Genomic DNA, 26,966 nt, shown 5'->3' with positions numbered 1-26,966 from the left:
CAAGAAGACCTTCTTTTGAACATTCAACTTATGCTTTTGAGTGCATAAGTCCTTGAGAAACTTGGTATACGTGGGAATTTGCTTGACCGCATCCACCAACGGGATATTGATTCTCACTTGCTTGAAAAGCTCATAGATCTCGACATTGGTATTTGCATGGGTCGGCGCCCTCAATCTTTGGGGGTAAGGGGCCGAAATTTGGGAGACAGTACCCTTGGGCTTTTCCACTTGTGACTTTTCTAGGTGCTCACCAACGGGAGAGGGCTCCGAGGTTGGTGAGTCAATAGGAGGAACCCGAGCTTGCAAGACAATTGGTGTAACCGGAGGCTTGATAGGCTTGGAAGGAATAGCCTTGTCAATCTCCTTGCCACTCCGCAAAGTTGTAATAGATTTGGCTTGCTCGGGACTAGGCACCGAAGAGCTCGCCACATAATGTTGTCTATGCGGATTTGCTTGGGGTTGCGTTGGAAGTTTTCCCTTCTCTTACCAAGTTGGCCAATTTTGACACTTGATTTTTGAGCTCCCCGAGCATTTGAGTGTTTTGCTCGTTGAGGGTCATTTGGCTTTGCATGAAAAATTGCATAGTTTCCTCCAATGATCACTTTTGAGGTTGGAATTGATTTGGCCCATGAGGAGGTCCGGGAGGTTGAGGATCGCTCCACTGGAAATTTGGGTGCAACTTCCACGCTGCATTATAAGTTTGAGAATAAGGGTCAAGCCATTGATTAACGACATTGACCTCTGCTTGCTCGGTTCCTTGAAGAATATCCTCTATGGTGGGGAGCATTTGGCAATCTATCGTAGCATGACCTGCAAGTTCACACAAAACACAAATTTCCTCCGCCTTGGCCACAGAGGCCACGCCAGTAACTCTATTGAGTTGCAAAGTTTCGAGTTGGTGGGCGAGCTGAGTGACCCTGTGAGATAGGTCACTTTGCTCACTCAATTGAAACTTCTCGGAATTGCTCGGTACCGGATTAGCCACCTTCTTTTCAGACGGGTCCGAGCAATCCCAGGTTTGTGTGCTTTCCGCCAACTTTTCCAGATAGTCCCACGCTGCAACAGGGGTTTTAGCCATTAATCCTCCACCACCACTCATAGTGTACATAAGTTGACGACTACTTAGGTTACATCCCTTCACAAAGAAACCGATTTTTTGAAAAATTTCAAAGCCATGATGGGGGATTAAGTTTAATAAATCCTTGTATCTCTCCCAATATTGATAAAATGACTCCCCATTTTTTGTTTAAACGTTTGAATCTGATCGATGAGGTCCCACGTGAGATGTGGGGGAAAAAATTTCAAGTAGAAAGCTATGGATAAATCTGCCAATTCGCCAAAGATTGGGGTCTCAAATTAACCAAATCTTGGCTTTGTCTTTAACAGAAAATGGGAAAAGTTTTAACCGGGCGGAGTCCAGTTGTTTCTGCGCGGAGACTATCGTGGATACCAATTCCTTAAAAGCCCGCATATGGGTGTACGGGCACTCTTTTTCTTTGCCATAAAAAGATGGCATCATATTAATGTGATGCATTTTCACGGTGAAAGTATTCGCGTCGGTTGTGGCTGGAAGGACTGTGGTGGGACGCGGAGTAGTACGAGTCGGATTCAAATAGTCACTCATAGTCCTTTCGGGCACAACCAGCGAGTTGCTGCCACCGTTGCCTGCCATTCTTTCTCACGGAGGGGTTCTTACTAAAAAAGGAGTTTTTCCGGGTGGTGGTGTCCAGCCCGAACCCGACAAGGAGTTTGGGTCGAGGAGGGGAAAATGATCTATGAAGCCTCTTAGAATTCGGGCTTCAAAAGACACCACGATGACCATGCATACACTTCAAACCCCTTCTCGAGAAACAATGGATCACAAGAACAAAGTAAACAGACAAGAGGGGCTATGCCGCCGCCTCCTCACAACAGCTTCGAGGGGCTATGCCGCCGCATCGATAAGTAAAGACAATAAAAGAAAAGGTAATCCATACTTACTCTAGCTTTGTTAAACCTCACGTTTGAGATAAACTCAGGTTAGAGGTGTCCACTAGACTAAGTACAAATTACACAAAGTAAAATTAAACGAGATACTTACAATGATTTGGCGAACCTTCAAAATAAGCTATAAAAGAAAGTGCTCCCCGGCAATGGCGCCAAAAATGCTTGCGACCTAATTGTGTGCCGTAATAAGAATGCCCCAAGCGTAGGGCTAGGTCGGTTGAAAGCATAATACCCGGAAGTCCGGGGTTGATTCCACAGGGAGCGCACCCATAACTTGATTGGAAATTTACCTTGCGTAGAGTTTTAGCGTTAGGACCGCTAACCAAAGTTCGGCGTTGAGACGACCAACTTGAGAGAGATTTAGTTAAATGGCTAGTTAACCTAACTACAGCTTTTTAACTGGAGATTAAAACTAAAGGCTAGGCGTAGGAATAATCAACATCCATAACACAAAGGTAAACTTGATTCTTTTCTTTTTGACAAGGATGTTAAACATGGTTAGGGTTTTGAGACATTTTGACAAACACTTGGAAGGACATAGCCCCAAGCATCATATGTGGCAAGTGGTCTAACCCTTGCCTACATATGATCAAAGAGGTTAACACCTCCAAGTTTTGATACATAAAAATACCCCGAGCACATGTTTAACCTAAAAAATGAAGATTAATAAGAGAAGAACAAGAAATACCCTTGGTTACGGGATGTTAACCATCCCACAACCTAGCCTTACTAAACTACTCACACGTATCAAAAGAAGACATGAAATGAGCAAGGGTAAAGACGAGTAAAACTAAACATTGATAATATTCGAAATAAACATAGGATCCTTGAAGATGAGAGAATTCCTTAGAACTTTAATGAAGACAACTACCTCAAAAGCCAACAATCAATGCTCTATTCAAGAGGGATTGAGAGTTGAAGGAGAGAGGGAGGTAGAGAGAGAAAGCTCCTGGTTTGCAAAATGAAAGATAACCTAGCAAAATGGGGCAGAAATCTATTTATACCCCATAGAATTCGAGTTACAAATGACCAAAATACCCCTAAGTCACTCTGAAATCGGGTACAAAAATTTGTCAAATTTCCAGTTGAGTTCCGGAACTGCCCTTTTAAGGGGTTCTGGAACTCAGCTTGAAGTACTCAACAAGCTGGCCATTATCTAAGGGGTTCCGGAACTGGTTTGCTGCATCAGAAAGTGTTGTCCACTGGATGGTTGGTTCCGGAACTGGTATTTCTGGGGGTTCTGGAACTGATCTGGAAACAGTTAGCTTCCTTGCTTCATCTTCAAATCACCCTAGGCCGTTCTGTTCACTCTCCGAGGCTTCTTGCCTTGACTTTTTTAGCTTGTCCACAGGATTCCACGTGGCCTCGGGACCTTGGATGTTTTTGGAAGCCATTCATGGTGCCAAAACACGCCTTATTCTCACATTCAACCTATAACGATTAAAAACACAAACTACACGCAATATCATTCAAATCAAATTGATTGTGCACGTGAGTGTGACAAAAATGAGAGAGATAAGCCCTTTTATTTACACTATTAAGGGCTTATCAAAGTGGATGATGAATGGATAATGCCGGTCGATTAGTTGTTTGGTAGCTACAGAATGTTGTTTATACTTTATACGCTCGTTAGTATACTGGGATTACACTCTACATCTTTTATATGTAGGTATATTGCTTTGTGCTAGGACAAAGGTCGCCAAAACTTGCCTTTCTACATATTTCGCTGATGGGACATCTGTTGTCAGGAACAACAGGTAAAGGAGGAAAGAATTCTGGTTTATATTAGTTAAGTTTTAAACAGCTTCACTCATTTGCTGCGTCTACTTGAATTGAAACCTCTCGTTACCAATACTCATGATTAGTTAAAACTGACAATGCTCCAATCTTATTGAAACCAATGGGCCTGCCTACCATTTGAAAGCAGTGGTGGAGGCCACCTAGGCCCATTGGGGGCCTGAGCCCAACTCAATCCTTTTTTTTTTCTTTTCAGATTTTCCATTTTTCCTTGTGAATTGGTTTGACATTTTATTATTTGTTTAATCAGTGTCATAAATGTTGTATATCGTTTGATTTCAACTTTTTATTTCAAATATCACAATAATTCCATTACATTGGCAAAATGAGATGTCTAATGCAAAGAATAGCCACCACTTACCATTTGAAACTCTCGAATGCATAATATCCAAATTCAAAAGTGGCTAAACAATTGGTTATATGCATTATACTTGATACTTATTTATAATTTTGACTGTAGTCTTGTTTTTTGTCTTTGTTGATAGAACCCACAATGCAATACGACTTTTGGGATTTAGGGATAAATTTTGCAAAAAAAAGGAAAAGAATATTCCTTTTATTTGGATCAAGTTGCTAAGTATTGACATTTTAGTTATTATGTATTGAATTTTTTTTAGACTTGATCCGCAGAGACAATTCAGGTACTTGCTTTGTTTTGATGATTTTATGCATTTACTATCTTTTCATAGTAAATATGTGAGTATTTTCAGCACAAACGATCTTAATATTTTGGCATTGCTTATCATGCATTTTTTTTTTTTTTTGTTGAAGTGTGTATAAAAGGTGCCCCCACTATTTGGAAGGCTGGCCCCATCCAGGAAAAGGATGACAATCTCAAAATTCAATGAGGCGGGCTTCCCAATGGAACGGAGGCCCGAACACTACGCAAGAATAAATGTTTAGACTGTGGATTATGTAGCTACTAGTGCTCGGGGCGCAAGCGATGCGTGTGCGGTTTTAGGTTGAAACTCATTTCAGAAATCAGCATTGAATGGAAGAAACTCTTGTAAAGAACAATTGATATTAGTTCAAAAAAAAAGAAAGAACAATTGATAGTGGAGACAACAATAGACAACAAAAACAAATTGTATTCCACAAATCAACCATTAGCAGTATTGCTACAACAGGAAATTGAACTAAAAATTGAAAGAAAGAACTAAAATTGAAGGAACTTTACATTGCTTCCCTTCCAAACATCATCCCCATCAGGATTGCTAACCACGCAGGAAGACAAAGGAAGATTTGGCATAAAGATCGTCCAGTTTCATTATCTTTCTAAGAGTTGGTGAGCATGTGATACTTGGGAAATTTTTCATGAAAATTCAAATCACATGCATTTCTATTGGCGACAGTGTTTGCACAAAAGTACTTTGGATGGATGTAAATAGATGAGAGATATTTCTTTGATTGCCACAAATATGATTTTTTGCAATGGACATTCATGTACCAATTGAATGAATGTCCTTGAGAGAGAGAGAGAGACTTTTGATGACTTCCTGATATTGGCTAGTTTGGATAGTGTGACAAGGAGTTGTCACAAAGCAGGAGGCAGTGTATTAAACAGCTTGGTGAGTATACACATTGGTAGAGAGAGGCTACTTTCAAAGACATCCCAATATTGGCTAGTCCTGATATTGTGAGAATGAGTAGTCCCAATGGGGATAGGGTATTAAACTGCTGGCAGATGACAGGAAGCTGTATTAGCTGGCATGGGTTCGATACAAATAATCTGTAAAATAGCTGCTCGAAAGTGTCCTGTTGGAAGCCTTCCCAATATTGGTTAGTCTGGATAGTGTGAAAATGAGTGGTCCCAAAGCAGGAGGGCATTGTGTATTGAACAGCTTCCTGAATACAAGAAAATGTATCAACTTACATGAGTTTGATTTAAACCATCCACAAAATAGCTGCTTGAAAGTGTCCTGCAAAGTTCTAATCAAGTTATTAACTGATTGTAGGCTGGGCATTAACAAAGACTAGGTGATAATCAGGCTACGGTTGAAGTAGTCTAAACAAGTAAACATCAATGTGACCCAAAATCAGTTGCATATATCTTACAATGTTTAAGAGATCAATTTGACACGAGTTGAAGTTATGAATTTTGAGATACATTGTGTGCCTTAGGCTTGTAGCCTGTGGGTCTGTGTTAATTGTTACTAGTGTTTCCTTTCATGATTGTGGTTTCGACCTTTGGTCTGTAGTAGTAAATGCTTTGATCAATGAAATATTTCCATGCATAGTGATTCCAGTGCCGTAATCAGCACAAAGCGGAAAATTTCAAAGATTTACCGGGCATTGGTATCTGGGATACTGGAGGAGGATGAGGTAACTCTATTGAAAGACAATCTACTTCATCTGGCCATTGAAGCTTTTTGCTTTCTAGTTAGGGCCTCCTTGATTTTTTGATCTTGCGGCCGAATATCTAGCTTCTGCTTTTGTTAGCTATCAAGGACTTCTTTTCCCCCCTTGTATCTGACCTTTGTTGATTTTGATTTGTTTAGTCAATCTTGTATGATTAGTTTATGCTTGAGCAGTGGCAAAATGTGTGATCCTTAATTGCGTATAAAAGGTAAAGAAAAAAGAAAAAAGAAAAAAAAAAGATGCTGTTTGCTGCTATCTTGACATATAAACGTAAATAAATTCATCTAGAAGTTGAAAGCTTGTCCAAGTTGTCTTGTTGCAGAATTATTTTCTATAGTTCACTTTCATCGACAATCTTCTCGCTTATAAAGTGTAGGCTGTTAGGTTCTGACGGCGTCAATGAATGTTATGCTAGATGATTCCTTGCTAGAGTAGTTTCTTCCTTAGTCCTTTTGACTAGACGATCTTAGCTGTCTTTCTTTCTTTTTGTAAATTATTGCTGTCTAGCTTCTCACGTGTACGATTCGCTTTGTAATTTTTTTTATTCTTGTATGAGGGCCACTATATCATGGTACTAGTATCATTTATTGGCTACTCTTTGTTGTACATAAATGCAATGCAAGTTACATCGTAGCTCTGCATCACAGGTTGTCATCAAGCAGCCAATTGGATTGGTGCGGTATCCTGGGGTGGCCAATGGGCTTTATGTTGCTTGTCCTTCAGGTTCTGACAATTGTGCTTGACAAATTTTTTTGCACATTTGTATCCATGAATCTTTATATCTTTATTCTCGCAATAGTGCTTTTGTATTGCATGACAATGTCGTAATATTGTCCAACACTAAATTCTTCTGTATTCTATTGAAGGGAAACCAGCTTTGAGCAAGGTTAAGGTTCTTGAGAGGAATGTGCAAAGGAACTGCATGTTGGTTGAGGTAGTATCCTTTTCATATAATAAAATGCTTACTGAAATGACTTGTAATCATGAAGGCATCGTGGTATTTTTATTTTCCCTAATCCAAGTCCTTATTAACAGATTTTTCCTGTTGGAGAAGTGCGCTGCACAAGTTTTCTCTCAAAGTGATTAATGAACAGGAAAATAGAGTGAAAGGAGGGCTTCTTATAATAAAGCAGAGTTTTTACCTTAGTTTGAACAGACAAGTATCTATTAGACATGTGTAAATGTTATTCCTATTTTCTCCTAGGGTTCCAGGGCTCGACCCTGAGTCAGTAAGCTGACTATGTGGGCAATTTTCCTCCAAGTCTGGACACTTGCTCTATCACGAGCATATTGAGTGCTAGTATTTTAATATTACTTGAACCGTTTAAACTTGGCCCAACCACACACTACTGAAACCTGTCCAATGGCTTCCTTTTGGCCCCCTTACTCATGGTTTTGTCCCTGGTAATTTTGTAATGGTTGCTGACCATACTCAATCGGTAGAAACAAAATCTCCTTATTTCAGCACCCCTTAGTTCGTCATTCCAGTACTTTTACTTGTGACAATATGGATTGACAAATTTTTATAAGGCGAAATCTATTGTCAGCCCAAAGGGCGTACCATAGTGAGTATCACGCGTTAGTCACGGCTTATTTGTTGCTTTCTTCAATGCACTGACAGATTCATTTGAAAATTGCTGAAGTTGTGAAGCAAATGACAAAAATAGCCAGACTTAATAATGCTGCCTCACCCAACTCTCTCTCTCTCTCTCTCTCTCTCTCTCTCTCTCTCTCTCTCTCTCTCTCTCTCTCTCTCTCTCTCTCTCTCTCTCTCTCTCACCATTGACAATCCCCAACAGCCAAGTTGTTCCTAAAATCTGGCAGGGGCTTTTTCTGGCATCTCTCCATTTACTTTTTCTTTGCGATTTTCAATTTTCCCCATCATGTACAGATCACCTCAAAAATAGCACTTCACTTTCACCTTGTTTTTTTATTGAACTCTGTAATATATGGGTTTGATAACCCAGTTGGATGTGTGAAACAGGAGGGAATATGGTTCTCTCAATCCCAGCCCGTGCTCTTTCGGACAGAGCTCAACAGATACGGGTCCTTTTTTCATTGACAACAAACATGGGTTTTACTCTCCTGTTTTTTCCCCCTCCATAGATTACTCATAGTTTTCTTCTTTTATAGATCTAGATCTGATTTCTAGTGTTTTTTGTTTTACGATATAGCGGAAGGATAGATATCACTTCGATTGGTTCGGTGATTGGCTTGTATTGATTTGATCAATTCTTTAGCAATGGCCTTCTTGTCCTTCCATTTATGCTGTCGTCAAAATTAATATGGGACGTGGTAGACAGAGATGAGAGATGCATTTAGCAGCTGTTACGTGCAATTTGGTGCTAAATCAAGTACATTTGATTAGAATTGGGGAGGCAAGCACTTGATAAATTTGGGAATCAATTTTGTTAGAGTTCTCAAAATATTGTTTTCATCTTTAGCAATACACATCCATTGGTTCGTGAACAGAAAATTGGGGAAGCACCTTCAGAGCTGGGTTCTTGTAGAGAGAGGGAATGGGTTAAAGGGCAGGAAAAAATGAAGCCTAAAATGGGAATTCTCCAAGATATGACAGTACAAAAAGCAAAAGTTAGTCTGAGATTGAAAGTGGACATAAAAGATGTCAGAGTAGAGACAAGTGTCGCGCAGTCAATTTAAGCCCCTTATTTTATTGTCTTCCAACCATCCGCCCACTGGGCTGACACTAGAGGAACCATTATAATAATTGGAAACACGAATCATTGTGGGCTATGGGCTGTGGTATTTGAAACTAACTCCTTTGGCTAGGTTAGTATCGAGGCAGAAAGAGAAAAACCAAATTAAATGACACCAAACATGAGATGCTGTGTATTTCATGGGCCTTGGTAGGGCCTGTTTCACTCTTTATAACTGGCGTATTACTCTAAATGTATGTAGATCTGAAAGCAAGTTGAAACCATTTGCATATTGGAATGGTTAAGAAAAATCTACGGGAACCTTATTCTACCTATCTGATTTGTTTAACAGGTTGAGATTCAATCAGGACGACCACACCAAATTCGCATTCATCTTTCTTTCATTGGGCATCCTCTGATAGGTAAAAACCTGAGTCCTTTGGTATCTCTATTTTTAATGAGACTATAATGTTGTCTAGTTGAGTTCTGACACTTGGACTGGTTTGTGCCTGCTACTGAAAATGATAACCTTACATCTGAAGAATTAACACAAGCAAATTTTAATATAATCGCTCAAATAATGCTCACTTTCCAGGCTTCCAGGAGCCCTCTAGCTTAGGCTGAAAGAGAGATTGCCCTTATAGCCTAAATGTTTTATTGTACTACTATTTAATGGAAATTTTTTTTTTGTCTCAATTTGCTTGTGAGAAGAAGTTGTTTAAGGAGGAAAAGACTTGTAATAGAAGAATCTCGTGATACAATTTACATGTGTCTTGCGTAAAAGAACCAGAAACGATAGTGGAAAATGTTGTGTTCAAAGAGTAGTCCATCTCTTCTTTGTTGCCCCTCCCACCAACAGCATTCACTCAAAAATTGGTAACTATCCAACGGTAAGGGAGTGGATTTGGAAAACGCGAACTTCCGCTTTAAGGCTTGAGGATATTCTTAAAAATTATCGCTCTTTCCCTGTCTATCTGTTTTAAACAACCTTTTTTAGAGTAGGTTTAACCTTATAGAAGTATTGATGATCTCCTTTTGTGCGTGATAGAACAGCTAACTCTTTCTCCATCTTAGTCACATAGAAATACATGCAACAGGGTATAGAAATAAATTCAATTGTGTCAAATAAGAGTCCCCATTAGAATCTCTCTCCTTTTTCCAATCAATTGTGAGTGTGTGAGATATAGAGAGAAGAGTGAGAGTTGAGGAACGTAAATTGCTCATCAGAGAGAAAAGCTGAATTTTATCCTGAAGGGCGTGAACAAGGAAAAATAGCGTTTGCATATTAATTTTGTGTCATAATATTATTCGCCGACGTGGGTCTTAATATTGGAACCAATGAGATTTAAGTAGAACCACAATGGTAACAATGCAGAAATAGCGATATTATAAATTGAGTTTAAATTCTATCCATCTTAGGTTGAAACCCCAAGTTTTACTGTGCGTAATTGTTCATCTTGTAGGGCTCGCAGACTAGTATATTTCCACAAAAAATCAGCTTTATCGGATATGAATAGGTATATAAAAAATTGAATTTTGATTTATAAAATCGACAGTAGATAGGTTTAAAGTTAACTATCCATGATCGTCTATTTGATAAAGTAAAATTTAATGTTTGATGTACTTATCGATATTCGATAAACATGATTTTTTGGGTGAATGTACTACTTTGTGGGCCCACAAGTTGAACGGTTCAAATTACTGAAATAAACACACGGTGGGCTCCACAATGGGTGGTGGAAACCATGGTGTTTCCACCTAAGGTGGAAAGAATTTAAACTCTTATAATCCTTTTGAGAAAAAACAAAACCGATAAATAGAAAGAAGTAAGCTTGGACATTTGCGGGCATTATCCCAATGCCCCCACTATAGTCCTTCCCATTTGCTCATTTTTCAGCTTGTTGATCACTTGACCGGCTCAGCCTTCTAACTTGTGTTTTGTTTGGCCCTTTTCTTTTCAGCATAGTGCATGAGTTAATTTTGGAATGAAGACCGAGAGTCATGGAAAACTTTTTTTTATCAAACAAGCTTTTAGAATTCCCAGAATTTAGTACTTTTACAAATCTCTTTCAGAGAATCTTAAAATGCATGAAACCATCTACAGTGATGTAAATGTCTTTATTCTGCAATTTTTTTCTGCAGAATAAACACCAGTCATGGAAAATACTTGTTTTCTGAAACAATGCTTCAAAACCTTGACCATGAACCAAGCTGAGATATCTTATATTTTGTTTTGATTATCAGTATTAAATCTCATTTGTGAGTCTTTCAGGATATGAGCTTAGTGTAGTTTTTCATATGAACATCAAAAGGTCTCCCCTATGTTTCATCATCCATCCAATAGCATGGGTGTCGTCGCCGTTGCCGATCAAAAAGAATAAAAAACATGGGTGTTTGTCATCCTGATTGACCCAACTACCAAGTACTATGGTTTTGACTTATGACTATCTTGCTTCTGAAATTAATTAGAACTTTGATGCAATGATAGGTTTTTGCTAGCTCAATATTTGACATGTATTTACATCCAATTTTGGTATCGGTTTCACTGATAATCAGTGTCACCATTTGACAATTAACTGTTCTTCTCTTTGCCACATGGCAGGTGATCCTCTTTATGTTTCTGGTGGACAGCCAAATTGCTTTGATCCTGAATTTGGAAATGAAAGTTTTGCTCATGATGGGTACTAAATTCTTGTACCTCTCCACTTTGATTCTTCTATTTACTAGTAGAACTTTCTACATGTTCTTCAGTAAGGGTCGATTGTAAACAATTCTTTTCACAAGATTACCTTATTGTGAAGGCTGACTGCAAGGCATTTATTTCCTTTTAATAGTAAGACCTAGTCAGTTTACCCATCGGATAAAGAATGCCAACGATTTTTGTACGAAGCTCTAGGATCTACAAAGAAATAGTACCCTACTATGATGCTTGCCGAGTAGGCAATCTTCATATTCTACAATAGAAACTGACTGCAACAATGAGACCAAAATCTCCAATGACTTCAACGAGCGATTACTAATTCTATGATGGCAATGTTGAGAGGGTAAAGTACCATTAGCTTGGAGAGAATCACGACTGGATTTGGGTTCTATATCTTGGTACTAATAGTCTGTCGGGTTCGGAATTGGATCTGTAGGTTAGGGCTCCGTTCCTGGTTCCTCTCTTGCAGCTCCGTGCGCTCACCACCTGACTTGCAACAAGTCACTAAGGTTGGTGGCAGCCCAGTGACCTTCTGACAATCAAGTTAGATCTAGGGAGAATAAGGTAGGTCTAGGGTTAGGGTGAAACGGTGTACCTCTTTAGGTTAGTATCCCTTTCCCTTTATAGACCTTGCTTGACTTGGTCCCCAAGTAAGCGAGTGGAGGTAAGCTCGGCTAACCGCCTCGGGCGAACAAGTGATGCACCGGATAGGGCAGTTATGGAGCACATGGCTAGGTTAGACCGCATGATGATCCTCGTGCTGTAACCGCCTCGGCCTATGTCATGATGACGCACATGATCGAGTGTCTGGGTGCAGGAGGACAAGCCTTTCCCTTCGGATCACATGAGCTATAACAACTGGGTTGACTGTTCCTGAACGACTTCGTCAGAATCCCAAGCTGTGTGTACCGAAGAGTCCCAAATATGACACCTGAGCAAGCCTAAACTGAACAGTTCGAACAAGGCGACACGGTTGCACTGGCGAATAACCCGAACATCATGTCCGAGCGGATCTGTTCACCGAACGATCATGCTACCGTTTGGATCTATCCTCTAGCTGAGTGTCCCTGTTGAGCTATTCGGACCACCTTGACATAGTGGCTTGGTCGATGATTGAACACATTTATTTGTGCCACTACAATAGCCCTTCAACTTCTCCAAACCTCTTATTGGTTTGGGAGGAAATAGTCGGCCAATTTGAATCTCAGAGGTTCATTAAGGGTGTCAAAAGTGTAGCAGAATTAGTTGCAAGTTTATCGCTACTTTGTTTACATACTCATCACTTCTATATGTATGATATCTTTAAAAGCTAAACATGGCAGTGAATTTTTCACTCATCAATACCCATGCGACCTTGAAGGGCACATAATCATGAAACGATATAACTTCAGCACTCTCATCTCTCTCTATTTATGGATAAAGCTCAAAATAACCACACACTGGATAAGTAAGACGGAGATCAAGTCATACTGATGTGTAGATATTTCAAGCCTCGGTAAGACCAAAGATGTTTACTTGCCAAATTGATCTTGTCGCATGAAATCCATGAGTGGTACATAAAAGCACAAGCAAAACAAGAAACAAAATGAACACGGGCTCTTCACATTAGAACAAAATGGGTGAACATATTAACAAAGTGTTTTGAAAGAAAAAAGGAAGTCGAGCTGACAAGAAGTATGGCCGAATATTCTAATGTGCACCAAGCCTCAGAAAGATGTGTCGAGCCTCGGACCCTTCGGTAACCACCAGAAGAGTAGCCCTAGCTCTAGCGCCACATGTCGCCTTGTGACTGTACGACGGTTTGATGAAAGGTCATTTGGCATGTGCTTCGTCAGATGATTGATATGAAAATGTCCCATCCTTGCCACGTGTCTCGTTTCATTGTTCGTGGGTTCGGTTTTGTCAAATCGAGGCACGAATGAGGCACGGTAGGGTTCCGTTGATCTGTGGGTTCAGTTTTGTCAAACCGAAGCATGAATGAGGGACGGATACTGCTGTGGTTAGTGGGTTCGGTTTTGTCAACCGAGGAATGAATGAGGTACAGACAGCTCCATCGATCCGTGGTTTTGGTTTTGTCAAACCGAGGGACGGATGCCTCCGTAGTTCGGGGGTTCAGCTTTGTCAAACCGAGGCACAAACAAGATACGGAAGGCTCCATCGATCCGTGGGTTCGATTTTTTCAAACCGATGCCTCCATGGTTCGTGGGTTTGGTTTTAGGAAACTAAGGCACGAGCGATCATATTGCACGATCGGTTGTTCATAGGTCAGTTTTGGGAGACTGATGTACGAGTGATAGTTGCGGATGGTCCATTTATTTGGGCCACTATTATAGCCCCTCAACTTTCGAGATCTTGTTGGTTCGGGAGGAGTTGATGATCAGTGTGGCTGAATGCTTTGGAGTGCTGTTGTCGGGGGGATTTTCCCGAGCAATGCATGGAGCTCTGAGCCTCTGAGGGATGTACCGAACTTGGGGTCTTTTGATTGCTGCCAAAGGATAGCCATAGTGCTCATCCTTTGGGAAAAGTACGAGAACCAATCGATGGAACCACTCCAGACCCTTGCAACCCTTCGGAGAAGAGCTGTCAGGAACGAGAAATGTCGAGGAAGCAGAGGACTCTTGCCAATCTTCAAGTGATCAGGGCCCTCCAATCCTCCTGCTTGGGCCTCTCATGTCGAGCCGTCGCAGAAGAAACAGAAAATGGCTGATCACGAGCGGGGCGGGAATGGGGTGATGGGAGCAAGTCTTCAAACCACGCAGACCTGGGATGTCAACGTTGCGAGGGGATCCTGAGTTAACGTGTCAAAATCAAAGGCAGTGGTGACCGAGGCAGTGTCCGCCGAGCCGTGGGCTCCACTGGTCCGAATTGTCACGGGCTGAACAATCACATGCAGTGGCAGCATCTTGGGAGATTCAGACGTGGCTCTCAGTTTGCTTAACGCTATTGCCTTGCCTAAGGACATGGGGCAGGTGCCGTCTTGAGCTAGTGACGCCCTCGGGGAGTTGTCCCAATATGTTCTATTGGTAATCTGTTAGCACCTTGATTTCCAAGGCTTGCTAAGCTTGGCTAGCGGTGGCACCTTGCACCCTAGCCAATCGGTGGAAACGAAGGCATGAGGCAGGCATGTCTTTACAAGGTGACCCGACGGTGTCGGTTGGTGTCGGCACTGGTCCCTAAGGCAAGTGGCAGTCGTGATGCACGTGATGGCCTGATGATATTGAGGCAGGGATGCTAAACGGGAAGCAGGCTTGTGGGACAAGGCAATCGAGAAAAACGGCTAAGTATTGGGAGCTGGGGTTGGATCACGAAATTGGCTAGGCAGCCTTGAGTTGGCTCGGGCAAAACGGAGGCAGACTTGAGTTGGCTCAGGCAAAACGGTTATTGACGGTTAACAGCATTCTGCACATGTTGCTAGGAGCATGGGACAGGTGTCCAAGGTAGAAACGGGCTGCATGTGTTGCTGGCAGCATGGGACAGGTGTCCAAGGCAGAAACAAACAGTTATCGACAGTTATTTCCAGGCAGTTTCATGTTTCAGTGTGCTGGCAGATTCTGGCAGTGCCAGCACAGCCCTAGGGCAGTTGGGGGTGTCAACTGCAAGATCATGGGTTGGCCCCATGATCACATGTACTTAGTGGCCACGTTTTTATGATTGTAAGCCTATTTAGGCAAGCATTTTCGTAGCCTAAGGCAGGGGGATGTTCTGTCTAGGTTCTTGAGTGTATTCCTTTGTAAGTTAGTGCTTAATAAAGGTTGGGACGGTTCCCGTAACTCTTGAGTGTGTTTCTAGACGTTCAAACATATCGGGTGTGTGAGTAATCACTAATTGGCTGAGACCAAGTTGTTGGCAAACTTGGTGCCATCACGGGCAGATTTCTAGGCGAAAAACAGCCCCATGACATAATCCGTGCAACCCTCATTATGTTTTAGGTTCTTGCTTTTGACTTTGCTTGAAAGCCTGCAGTAACCACTCATGTTTGATATAGACGGGTCATCGAGCGCTGATCCTTCATCGCTAGTTTGAGGAGCAAATCGCATACAACTTTATGAAGCAGAAGGCAGAAGAGGCCTTGGATGGTGCCAACGTTGCTCGGGACGCTTGCCCGATACAGGCTTAGAAGTTCCAGAGAGCCGAAGAGCTGAGACAGGGGAAGCACTGGCGAAGGTCACGGAGATGGAAAAGGAGCTTGTGGACGTTCGAGCCCAGAGGGAGAAAGACATCGAGGCTGCTGACCAGAAGGGCTATGCCAATCAGAAAGGCTATGACAATGGCTATGACGAGGTGACGGCCGAATATAAGGGGCAGATGGAGGAGATCACCGCCGAGCTCTGGCTCCAGAGATTTTAGGCGGGGGCGAAATGGATGTATGATGTCTTGTTAGAGAAACTTAATGTGGCCTACACCTCCCCACTACGCCTGTCGCTGCCGGACGTGCTTGAGCATAAAAGAGCCCCACTGAGGCCTAAGGATGTGCTGAATGAAGCACAGGAACACTCGGGTCATGTCAATGAAGATGTTTGACCATCCTTTCTTCTAAAGAACTCTCGATCAAACTCTAGATGGTTTTTGGCTGGACTGCTCTGAACATGTGGATATTGCCATTCCAGATGTAATATTTTTTGTGCATACCCGAGGCCGAACGGTAGGCCTTAGCCGGGTATGGTCTGTAACGTCGGGAGTGGGACCAAACTTCTGTCTGTAGACTGACTTTTTGACGCTTTGCATCAACGTTGCGCACAACTTTGATTATTTGGATGAATGCTTGGCCATTTTGCTTTCCATTGTGTTGTGTGTTTGGTGCATGTTAACAAGAGCCCTTGTTGTTTATCACCCGAGCCCTGGTTTGGATTTGGTAGCGATCTAGCATGTCCAAAGTATTGAGACTTGATAAATTTCTGCACGTGTTTATTAAGTGAGTTGAGACCGAGCGCCAGACCGAGGCACGAATGAGGGCACAAAAAGTTCCGTTGATTCGTGGGTCTGGTTTTAGGAAACCAAGGCACGAATGAGGCACAAAAAGATTGATTCATGGGTTTGGTTTTTGGAAACCGGGGCACGAATGAGGCGCAGAAGGGTCCCGTTGCTTTATGAATTTGGTTTTTAAGAAACCAAGACAGAATGAAGCACGAAAGGGTTCTGTCGATTCCTGGGTTCCGTTTTGCAAACCGAGGTACGAATGGGGACACAGAAGGTTCCGTTGATTCGTGGGTTCGGTTTTGTCAAACCGAGGCACGAACGAGGGCACGGAAAGCTCCGTTGATTTGCGGGTTCGGTTTTGGGAAACCGAGGCGCAGATGAGGCACAAAAGGGTTCCGTTGATTCATGGGTTGGATTTTAGGAAACCAAGGCACAAATGAGTCACGGAAGGGGTTTGTTGATTCGTGGGTTCGGTTTTAGGAAACCAAGGCACGAATGAGTCACGTAAGGGGTCCGTTGATTCGTGGGTTCGGTTTTGAGAAACCGAGGCACGAATGAGGCCCAAAAGGGTACCGTTGATTCGTGGGTTTGGTTTTAGGAAACCAAGGCACGAATGAAGCACAAAAGTGTTTCGTTGATTCGTGGATTTGGTTTTAGGAAACCAAGGCATGAATGAAGCACGGAAGGGTTCCGTTGATTCGTGGGTTCGGTTTTGGAAAACCGAGGCACGAATGAGGTACGGTCGCTTCCAAGCCTGTCAAAAGTTGACTTCCGCCTTGAACCTTCGTTGGACAGATGCTCGGGGCACAGTGAGCGACTTCCGCGTTGGCCCGTTCTCTCACGACGAACCATTTTGCTGGCAGAGGCAAGGTGGTCTTTTACGGACTGCCTAGATCATCAATTCTTTTGGCGGATGCATCCGTCGTTGTACAACGGACTGTCGTGTCCCCGCCGCCTACCGCTCCCGTCAGAGAGAGCTGTAGCAATGTTTTAAAAAGAGCGCGCCATGGCTTTAAGGAGAGGTGAGGAGCAAGGGCTGCACTTCGAGGGGGTGGGCTATGGCGCAAAACACTAAAATGCACTAAAGGCGCTGAAGCGCATGGCGCTGAGGCGATCGCCTTTTGATTTTCCAGCCAAAATCGATCTCTGCCATTTGATTTATGATGCATAAAGGTTTGTAATGCACTGCATAATTTTCTTCTATGTAAATCAATCTCACCCTAGAGAGGATCGATCATAACAACAGCCTCAACTACAACGCCTATGCTTCTTTTCCTTCTCCTTCTCTCACGTTCTTTCTTCTTTCTTCTATCTTCTTCTTCTTCCACGTGCTGATATTTTTTTTACAGCCTTGTTTTTCTTTGCACTTGGTGCTATTTTTTTTTTTACAAATTTTGTTTCTAGTTCCTCTTCTTCTTCTTCTCACAAATAATTTCCAGATCTATTTTTCTTTCTTCTTCCGAATAATTTCCAACTCTGTTTTCCTTTTTTACATGTTGGTATTTTTTAATTTTTTTTCTCCAGCTCACTATTTATAGTTTATGGTATTTTTTCTATTTGTTCATTGTAGATGACATCTGAAAATAAGTGTTTGTGTTTGTTATGTTTTATGACATTTGAGAGTTTTACAAGTGTTTGACAAGTTTATTTGTGTTGAAAACTTGTTCTAATAAATTGCGCTTCGCTGCCAAGCCAAAAAAAATATAAAAATTTTGCGCTCCACGTCAATAAAGCGCGCGCCTCGCCTTGCGCTAAAGCTCCAGGGGACCTTGGCGCCTCAGTGTACCTTTCGCCATTTAAAACACTGCTGGAGGACAGGTGGAGGAGCCGCTTGGCCTCCTCTGATTAGTTTGAGACAGCTCTGTCCTCAATGGTTGACATGAGATTGTCGATCTTTTGATCCAAATGTCATATGTACGTGTGGAGCTCGCCGGAGGGCTCCACATCGAGGGACGAGAAGTCTGCACCGATCGATATAGCTGTTACGGAGATGTGCAATTTGTCACGTTCGGTGGAACCACCCATGCTAAGGTTGAGCGGGCCATTTCCTGCCATTGCGTCGCCGCCTTTTGGTTCTCGGATCTCGACCATTTCTGTCGTGAATAACGCCTATGAGCGATGTGAGAGTTGTTGAGGGGTAGAAGCGAACGTCAGAGAGCACGACTGATCCCCAGCACAGTCGCCATTGTCGGGTTCGGAATTGGATCTGTAGGTTAGGGCTCCGTTCCCGGTTCCTCTCTTGTAGCTTCGTGCGTGCGCCACCTGAGCTCCCGGTTCCTCACTGGGCTGGTGGCAGCCCAGTGACCCTCCGACGATCAAGTTAGATCTAGGGAGAAGATTGTAGGTCTAGGGTTAGGGTGAAACGGCGTACCCAGTGACTTAAATATGCAAGGCGACAAAGCCTCGTCGAAGCGAGACGAGGCGAGCGAGGCGAGGTGAGCACCTCATTGAAGCAAGGCGAGCGTTTAGAAAAAAAGTAATATAAACTACATAAATGACCAATATTCACTCCTACCATCAAAACAAGAACAAACATCACCATATTGCATAATAACCAACAATCCAACATTCCAACATACGAAATACTAGTAAAATACACTCATAAAATTTAACAAACTAACAATCCAGAATTTCAGATATTCCAAACAAGACATCATCCTTTCATCACTCATCACCAATATCTTCATCTTCTTCGTCATCATTTGACTGATATCTATCCACATCTTCCTCTTCTCCTTCATCTGAAACAGTGTCATCAAATTCTTCTTCTTCCCAAATCATCTACACAATAACTTGATGCTTTTGAACGCTTCTTTGAAGTTGTTGGTTTATGAGTTGACATAGTCACTTTGCTAGGTTGTTCAACTCCACTAGCCTCCGCAACAACTTTCCAATCCAAATCTTCACCATCAAATACAAGTTCATCCTCCAATTGCCCAATCAACCATTCATTGCTCTCATCAATGTTCTTCAAGGAAATCAGGTCAAAATTGCCGCGTTTCGTATATCGACGCCTCAATACTCTATTGTACTTAACAAACACCAAGTCGTTGAGGCGCTTTTGATCTAACTTATTTCTTTTTTTGGTGTGAAGCTGCAAAATAAAGTTAAAAGGGATTTAAGTTTATATCACATGATTCAAACCTTCAAAACGATTAGAAATACCTTAATGTAATACTCACATGTTCGAACACAATCCAATTTCTCTCGCATCCGGATGAATTACAAGTAAGGCTAAGGATCTTGATGGCAAATTTTTGCAATTCGGGAGTTTCACGACCAAATGACTTCCACCACTCAACTGCACATTGCCAATTAGTTATATTGTAGCAAAGGATATAGAACAAAGGGGTAGTATTTAAGCACAATGAGTAAGAAATTGTGATCACCTGTTGACCTTGTAGCTCTTTCCCTAATTGCCATGTCCTTTTTGAAGATTCACTCCTCCTCATAGAATGCTATCTGATGAAGAATTTCATCTTGCATCCTCTCAGTTGGGACCAACCTTTCAATACAATCCACCAGACCCTTCCATACCTCTTTATCAATTTTCATCCTTGCACCATCTTTGTAAAAAAATGCAGGGTTCAAATAGTAGCCTGCTGCATGCAAAGGTTGATGCAATTGCACTTCCCACCTCACATCAATGATTGCAAACACACTTTTATACTTGTCTTCATCTCCGCCAAACGTGTTGATAATAGTTTCTTTGGCCCTATCCATGGCCTCGTAGATGTATCCCATTGCGGGTTTTTCTTCACCATCAACCAAACGAAGTACTTTAACAAGAGGACATGCAAATCTTAGGGCCAGCAAGACATTGTTCCAAAACAATGGCGCCAACATTATTTCTACTACATTTTACCATCTATCTCCTTTGCCTGCTTGCTTTTACTCCAAGCCTCTGATGTGAACATCTTTCTCAGGTTATTCTTTTGTTGATGAACCCTTTGTAAAGTCAAACAAGCTGTTGCAAAATGAGTCTTTGCTGGCTTAATCAACTATTTTCTTTGGGTAAAGTATCTCATCACGTTCAACAATGTCGGACGGTTGTAGATATAACCGTGTACCTTGATTGCCCTTTCCAATGTCCTCTTCAAATACGGCAACTTGAAAATGTCTTCTAACATTAAATCCAAGCAATGGGCAGCACATGGAGTCCAATACAAATGTGGTCTTTTTGCTATTAACAACTTCCCTATCATAAGTTAGAACAAGTACAATAAGATTCTAAGAAGGGAAAATGACGGCTAAGGATGTGTTTTGATAATTAATACCTGCCAAGGACATTTTCAATATTAACAAATGTTCTCAGCATGTCCTTGGCGGATATTAATTATCAAAACACGTCCTGGACCGTCATTTTACCTTCTAAGAATAAGTAATAAAGTAAGAAATAATACATTTGAGACTTTGAGTAGTAACTAACTGTGAATATATATTCTGTATCTTCTTGTAATATGCTATTTTAGGACATGTATCGTAATCAAATCATAGCATAATCATAGGGTAATCATATCGTAATCATATCATAGCGTAATCATATCGTAATAAAATCTTGTAATCTTCCTTTCTTAGGCATAGCTTTACTCTATTTAAAGGTGTACTCACCTCATTGTAGTTCATTCAGAAATAACATTAGTATTTTCCGTCTCTGTTTCTCTGTTTTCGATCATGGTATCAAAGCGGGTTCCGAAACCCTAACCTGCTTTTCAATCCGTCTTCTATCCTCAGATCTCTCTCCCTCTGTCAGCTACTATCGTTCCTTCTCTCTCTGTTTTTCACCAACCCAAATCACAAGAAATACCCACAACAGTCGACATCTATCCCTCTCCAACTGCCGGTGACCTACCCACACTCCGACAACCTCCGGCAGCACTTGCCGGCACTGTAGTAGCTCCGGCGACCTCTGTTTCAGCTCCGACGAACCAGTCTAAGGCAGATTGGTACTCTGGTATTCTGTTTTCTTTTTTGACTGTGTTTCTCTGTTAGCATCATGTCTGGCAATAAAAATCAGGCTATTAGTGTTCATTTGACCGGTAACAACTACTCCTACTAGGCTCATGTGATGAAACATTTTGTTGTTGGTAAAAAATGTGGGGATATGTAGACGGTTCTATGCTACCTCTTCTGATCCAAAAGACCCAGGGTATGCCACTGCCTTGGGAAAATGGAATACAGGAAATGCACAGATTTTGACTTGGTTTCACAACTCCGTAGAACCAAGTATTGGCATGAATTTTTCGAAATATAACACAACAAAGAAAGTTTGGGATTATCTATAAGCTCTGTATCTTGAATCAAATTTTGCTAAACGATATGAACTTGAAATGTCCATCCGAAATACCACCCAAAACAATAAATCGATTCAAGAATTTTATAACGAAATGACTACTTATTGGGATCAGTTAGCTCTCATGGAACCTTCAGATCTGCAGCTATTCGATAGTTATGTCAAATTTCGTGAGGAGCTACGACTTGTTCAGTTTCTCATGGCCCTTCGGACTCAGTTTGAGCCTTTTCGTAGGGCTATCTTGCATCGGTCTCCATTGCCCTTGGTAGATGGTTCTGTTCATGAGCTTATCGCTGAGGAAACGCGGTTCAAAGTGGCTAATCTTGTACCTCCCTCACAGTCTGTCTTTGCTACTCCATTTGCTCCATCTGGCCAATATTCGGCACATCACTCGCCCACTCCAGCATCTCATCCTGTCCAATTTGCGGCCAAGCCAAGGCCTCAAATTCCTGAAGATGAGTGTAACTATTGCCATCAGAAGGGTCATTGGAAGCATCAATGTCCTAACTGTCCCAAGCCAAAGGAACGGAATGTTACTCAGTCGACTTGTCCTCACACCCCGCATCAGTCTCGGGCACCACAATAGCATTCTCGCCCTCCTGCAGCCTTGGCAACGCCGGTCTCCAGTAGTGCACCTCCAGAGTTTGATTATGAGCAATTTCAGTAGTTTCAAGCTTACATGGTAGCCATTCGAGGGGGTTCCCCCGAAGCTTCTGCCATGACTACCACTCACTCAGGTTTGCGTGGTTCTCCCACCTCAGGTATCCAACCCACCACTTGGATCTTTGATTCTGGCTCTTCTCATCATATGACTCCTGATATGTCTCTTCTTAGTAATTGTGTGCCACATGCTTTTCCTATTAGTATTGCCACAGCCAATGGTTCTCCTATGCATGTTGCTTCTATTGGTTCCATTCTATCTTCTACTACACCTTCACTGTCTATTCCTAATGTCTTTTATGTTCCTCAGTTGTCTTTGAACCTACTTTCAATCAGCCAATTATCCGACTCTGGTTTTGATGTTGTTTTCTCTTCCTTTGGTTGTGTTGTGCAGGATCGGGATTCCAAGAAGCAGATTGGGGCAGGCCGTAGAGTTGGTGATCTCTATCTGTTGGAGCACTTGCATCTCCCAATAAAACCTTCTTCCACTGCTACGTCATCTTTTTGTTTAGATCATAAGTCATCTCCGTTTTATCTTTGGGATTCTAGATTAGGACATCTGTCTAGTGAACGTCTAAAACTTTTAGTTAAGTCAGGTCATTTGGATCATATTTCAATCAGTAATATTTCAGAATGCAGTGGTTGTAAGTTTGCAAAAATGTCAGCTTTACCTTTTAATAAAAGTACCTCTATTTCTACTTCGCCTTTTTAGCTTGTTCACACTGATTTATGGGGCCCTTCTTCGGTTGCTACTAAAGGTGGTTTTGTCTATTATGTCTCTTTTGTGGATGATTTTAGTTGGTATACTTGGGTTTACTTAATGACACACAAATCTGAGTTCTTTACGATTTATAAGAATTTCCATGCCATGGTTCAAAATCAGTTTTCTACATCGGTTAAAATTCTTCGGTCTGACTTGGGTGGGGAATATTCACTCTCAGAGTTTCATAAATTCCTAGATTCGCTTGGGACTATCCACCAATCGTCTTGCACTGACACTCCTGCCCAAAATGGTAGAGCTGAAAGAAAACATCGTCACCTTCTTAATACTGCTCGGTCTCTACTCCTGTCTTCCTCCGTCCCGTCCTGTTACTGGGGAGAAGCTGTTTTCACTGCAGCCTATCTCCTGAATTGGATGCCCACCCCTCTTCTCTCTGGTAGCTCTCTTTATGAGTGGCTTTATGGTCAGGTTCCTAATTACTCTCTTCTTCGAGTGTTTGTTCTACCTGTTTTGTTCTCCTCCCCAAGAAAGACCGCACTAAGCTTAACACCAGCTGTGTCTTAGGTGTTTTTTTAGGGTATGGCATCAATCAAAAAGGGTATCGGTGTTATGATCTTGTGACCAAAAAGCTTTATGTTTCAAGGCACGTTGTCTTCTTAAAGCGTCTTCCCTATTTTACTCTTCCACCTCGCATTGCTCCAGTAGCCAAAGAAGACTTGATCCATATTGACCCATTTCCTATGGATATGGATGTGCCTCCCGAAGAGTACACCTCCACTCTTCAGGTATCTGATATTTCTACAGCCCCCTCAGCATCACCTCGTCGTGCTCTGATCACCCAGGTCTACACCCGTTGTCCAACTTCTACAGCTCCTTCCCAATCTGCGTCTGCGAATCCTGTTCCGCCTGCCCGTCGGTAACCCGTCCGCGACAATCGTCAACCACCAGTAAAATATGGCTTTACTAATACCTATTTCTAATCATCTTATCAATCATTCCTTTCCCGCATTCACACTTATTTTGAGCCTAGGTCCTATAAAGAAGCTTGCAATGATCCCAATTGGGTGGATGCCATGCAAGTTGAACTTACTGCTCTTGCTCACAATCAAACTTGGGAGTTGGTTTCACTTCCGGATGGTAAGAATCTAATTGGTTGCAAATGGGTCTACAAGGTTAAGACTCATTCTGATGGTTCTTTAGAACGGTATAAAGCCCGCTTAGTTGCTAAAGGGTTTTCTCAAGAGTATGGGATTGATTATGAGGAAACTTTTGCCCCCGTTGCCAAAATGACCACTGTTCACACCTTGATCTTAGTGGCCGTAGTGAACCAGTGGCCTCTTTCTCAGTTGGATGTAAAGAATGATTTTCTCAATGGCAATCTCTCTGAAGAGGTTTATATGCGGCCTCCTCCTGGCTTCTCTCATCCTTTCGGTATGGTTTGTCGCTTGCGCCGTGCTCTTTATGGCTTGAAACAGTCCCCTCGCGCTTGGTATTCACGCTTCCAGGATGTTGTTCTTCATATTGGCTTCACGCCTAGCATGCATGACTCTGCTCTATATCTCCGTCGCACCTCTCATGGCCTGGTACTTCTCTTACTTTATGTTGATGACATGATCATCACTGGTTCTGATTCTACTGCTATTGCTGAAGTCAAAAGTCATCTCTTCTGTGAGTTCAAAATGAAAGACTTGGGCCCACTACGTTATTTCCTTGGTATTAAAGTTGCTTCCTCTCCTCAGGGGTATCTTTTGGGACAATCCAAGTATGTTACTGATATTCTTCACCGTGCTCGTCTCACGGATACGAAGTCTGTTGATACTCCCCTTGAACTTCATGCCAAGTTCTCTGCCTATGATGGTGTCCCCCATGAGGATCCTACGGAATATCGCGAATTGCTGGGCTGCTTGGTTTATCTTACTGTTACTCGGCCAGATATTTCTTATGCAGTTCACATTGTTAGTCAGTTTGTCTCTGCTCCTCGGACTACACATTGGGCTGCCCTCTTACGTATTCTCCGTTATCTTCGTGGTACCCTTCATTAGTGCCTTCTGATTTCTTCTACATCAAGCTTAACCCTCCATGCTTATGCTGATGCTGACTGGGCAGGTGATGTCAATGACCGCAAATCTACCTCTAGCCTCTGTGTTTTTCTAGGCGATTCTCTTATCTCTTGGAAAAGCAAAAAGCAATCTGTTGTTGCTCGCTCCACTGCGGAAGCTGAATATCGTGCCATGGCCCATGCTACCTCTGAAATCATCTGGCTTTGCTGGCTTATTTCCGATATGGGGGTATCTGTTACTACTCCTACGCCTCTTTACTGCAACAATAAGAGTGCTATTCAGCTTGCCCACAACTCAGTCTTCCATGAGCGCACGAAGCACATTGAGATTGATTGTCATTTCATATGTAATCAAATCATGTATCGTAATCAACTCAGTCTTTAGGACATGTATCGTAATCAAATCATAGCATAATCATAGGGTAATCATATCATAGCGTAATCATAGGGTAATCATATCGTAATCAAATCTTATAATCTTCCTTTCTTAGGCATAGCTTTACTCTATTTAAAGGTGTACTCACTTCATTGTAATTCATTCAGAAATAATATTAGTATTTTCCGTCTCTGTTTCTCTGTTTTCTATCACTAACATATGGCAATTCATTGTTACCTGCCATTTTATTGTATGCGGCACTATCCATAATAACTTGGACCACATTAGCTTCTCCGATTCGCTCCACATAGTCATCAAGCAACCTATACATGCTGTCCCCGGTTGTGGAATAACCCGATGCATCAACCGATTCAATAAACGTGCTACCTTTAGGACAATTAACCAAAAAGTTAATCAATGACCTATTTTTTCGATCCGTCCATCCATCACACATAAGAGTGAATCCATTTTCCTCTCTCTCCTTTTTGTGGCCCTTCATTTGTTTGTTGACATTGTCCACCTCTTTTTTAAGAAGACGGACACGCACTTGATAATAACTCGGCGGTGTCAAACCTGGGCCATATTGCCCAATAGCCTTAAGCATCGGTTCAAAGGACTCCACATTGACAACATTGAGAGGTATTCCAGAATCGTAGATCCACCTCGCAATAGCTTGATGAGCCCGCTCTTTCAATAACTTCTTTTGCGGCGTATTATTGTCAACTTTAGGTTGTTTACCACTTCTCCTATTCTCTACCTCGATCTCTGGTTCAGGGGCGAAGTAAGCATCCATAGGCCCTTTGGTCTTGGGCTTCTTAAATTGGAACTTGGAGCCGGAGGTAGCAGTGCCAGCAGGCCTCTTTGGAGGGGGTTTCGATTGTACATAAAACTCATCCTCATCAATGGCCTCATCATTGCCCATTTCATCAAAATCTGGAAGAGGAGTTATGCTCGACGCCGTTTCCTTTTTCTTACACATAAATGCCCTAATCTCCTCTTTAACTGGTTCTGGGCAATTAGGACATGAAGTCACATCAGGATATCCTCCGACAAGGTGTAACTTCACTCGGTAAACACTCCCAATAACCACTTTGTTACAAATATTACATGTGAACCTGAACTTATTATCTTCATGTCTCTTTGAATACTTCCAAGCAGGATCGGTTCTATTCAATATCTACAATCTCTATACAAACGAAGGAGGTAAAACATAATTCATAAAATGCAGATACTATAGTATATTTATTTACCCAATAAATTACTTGTGTATGTGTGTGTACTGATATTATATTCACTCCCACTTCCAAGTCCAAACTATAAGTTTTCGGATAATTCTACAAAAATTACTGTATGTGGGGGAAAAAAAATACCCAGCTGCCCAGGTCCACTAGAAAAAAAAATACCCAGTCATATTTCCGTTTGACAAAAAAAAAAAAATTGA

The 26,966-nt window shown here is 42.0% G+C and overlaps 1 protein-coding gene and 1 non-coding gene across 7 annotated transcripts in view; both read left to right on the top strand.

Annotated features, from left to right (window-relative positions):
- Nucleotides 1-26,966, top strand: part of LOC131318754 (RNA pseudouridine synthase 5) — a 45,803-nt gene that overhangs the window by 10,748 nt on the left and 8,089 nt on the right. For 4 of the 6 annotated variants that reach the window (XR_009197807.1, XM_058348718.1, XM_058348714.1 and 1 more), the window contains exons 7-12: nt 3,656-3,743; nt 6,021-6,105; nt 6,789-6,864; nt 7,008-7,075; nt 9,151-9,220; nt 11,401-11,479. Coding sequence is in view for 5 of the 6 variants with exons in the window: in XM_058348718.1 (XP_058204701.1) it covers nt 3,656-3,743; nt 6,021-6,105; nt 6,789-6,864; nt 7,008-7,075; nt 9,151-9,220; nt 11,401-11,479 (466 nt within the window). In the remaining variant the exon portion in view is untranslated. The remainder of the gene's footprint in view (nt 1-3,655; nt 3,744-6,020; nt 6,106-6,788; nt 6,865-7,007; nt 7,076-9,150; nt 9,221-11,400; nt 11,480-26,966) is intronic. The other 2 variants (XM_058348715.1, XM_058348716.1) reach the window with 2 other exon arrangements.
- Nucleotides 1,170-1,275, top strand: LOC131321550 (small nucleolar RNA R71). The gene has a single exon (XR_009198581.1). It is a non-coding gene; the product is annotated as a small nucleolar RNA R71 (small nucleolar RNA).

Source organism: Rhododendron vialii, chromosome 3a (genome assembly GCF_030253575.1).
Source record: "Rhododendron vialii isolate Sample 1 chromosome 3a, ASM3025357v1".
In the NCBI taxonomy this organism is placed as follows: Eukaryota; Viridiplantae; Streptophyta; class Magnoliopsida; order Ericales; family Ericaceae; genus Rhododendron; species Rhododendron vialii.
Note: the sequence above shows the minus strand (reverse complement) of the source record. Positions and strands in the feature narration are given on the sequence as shown.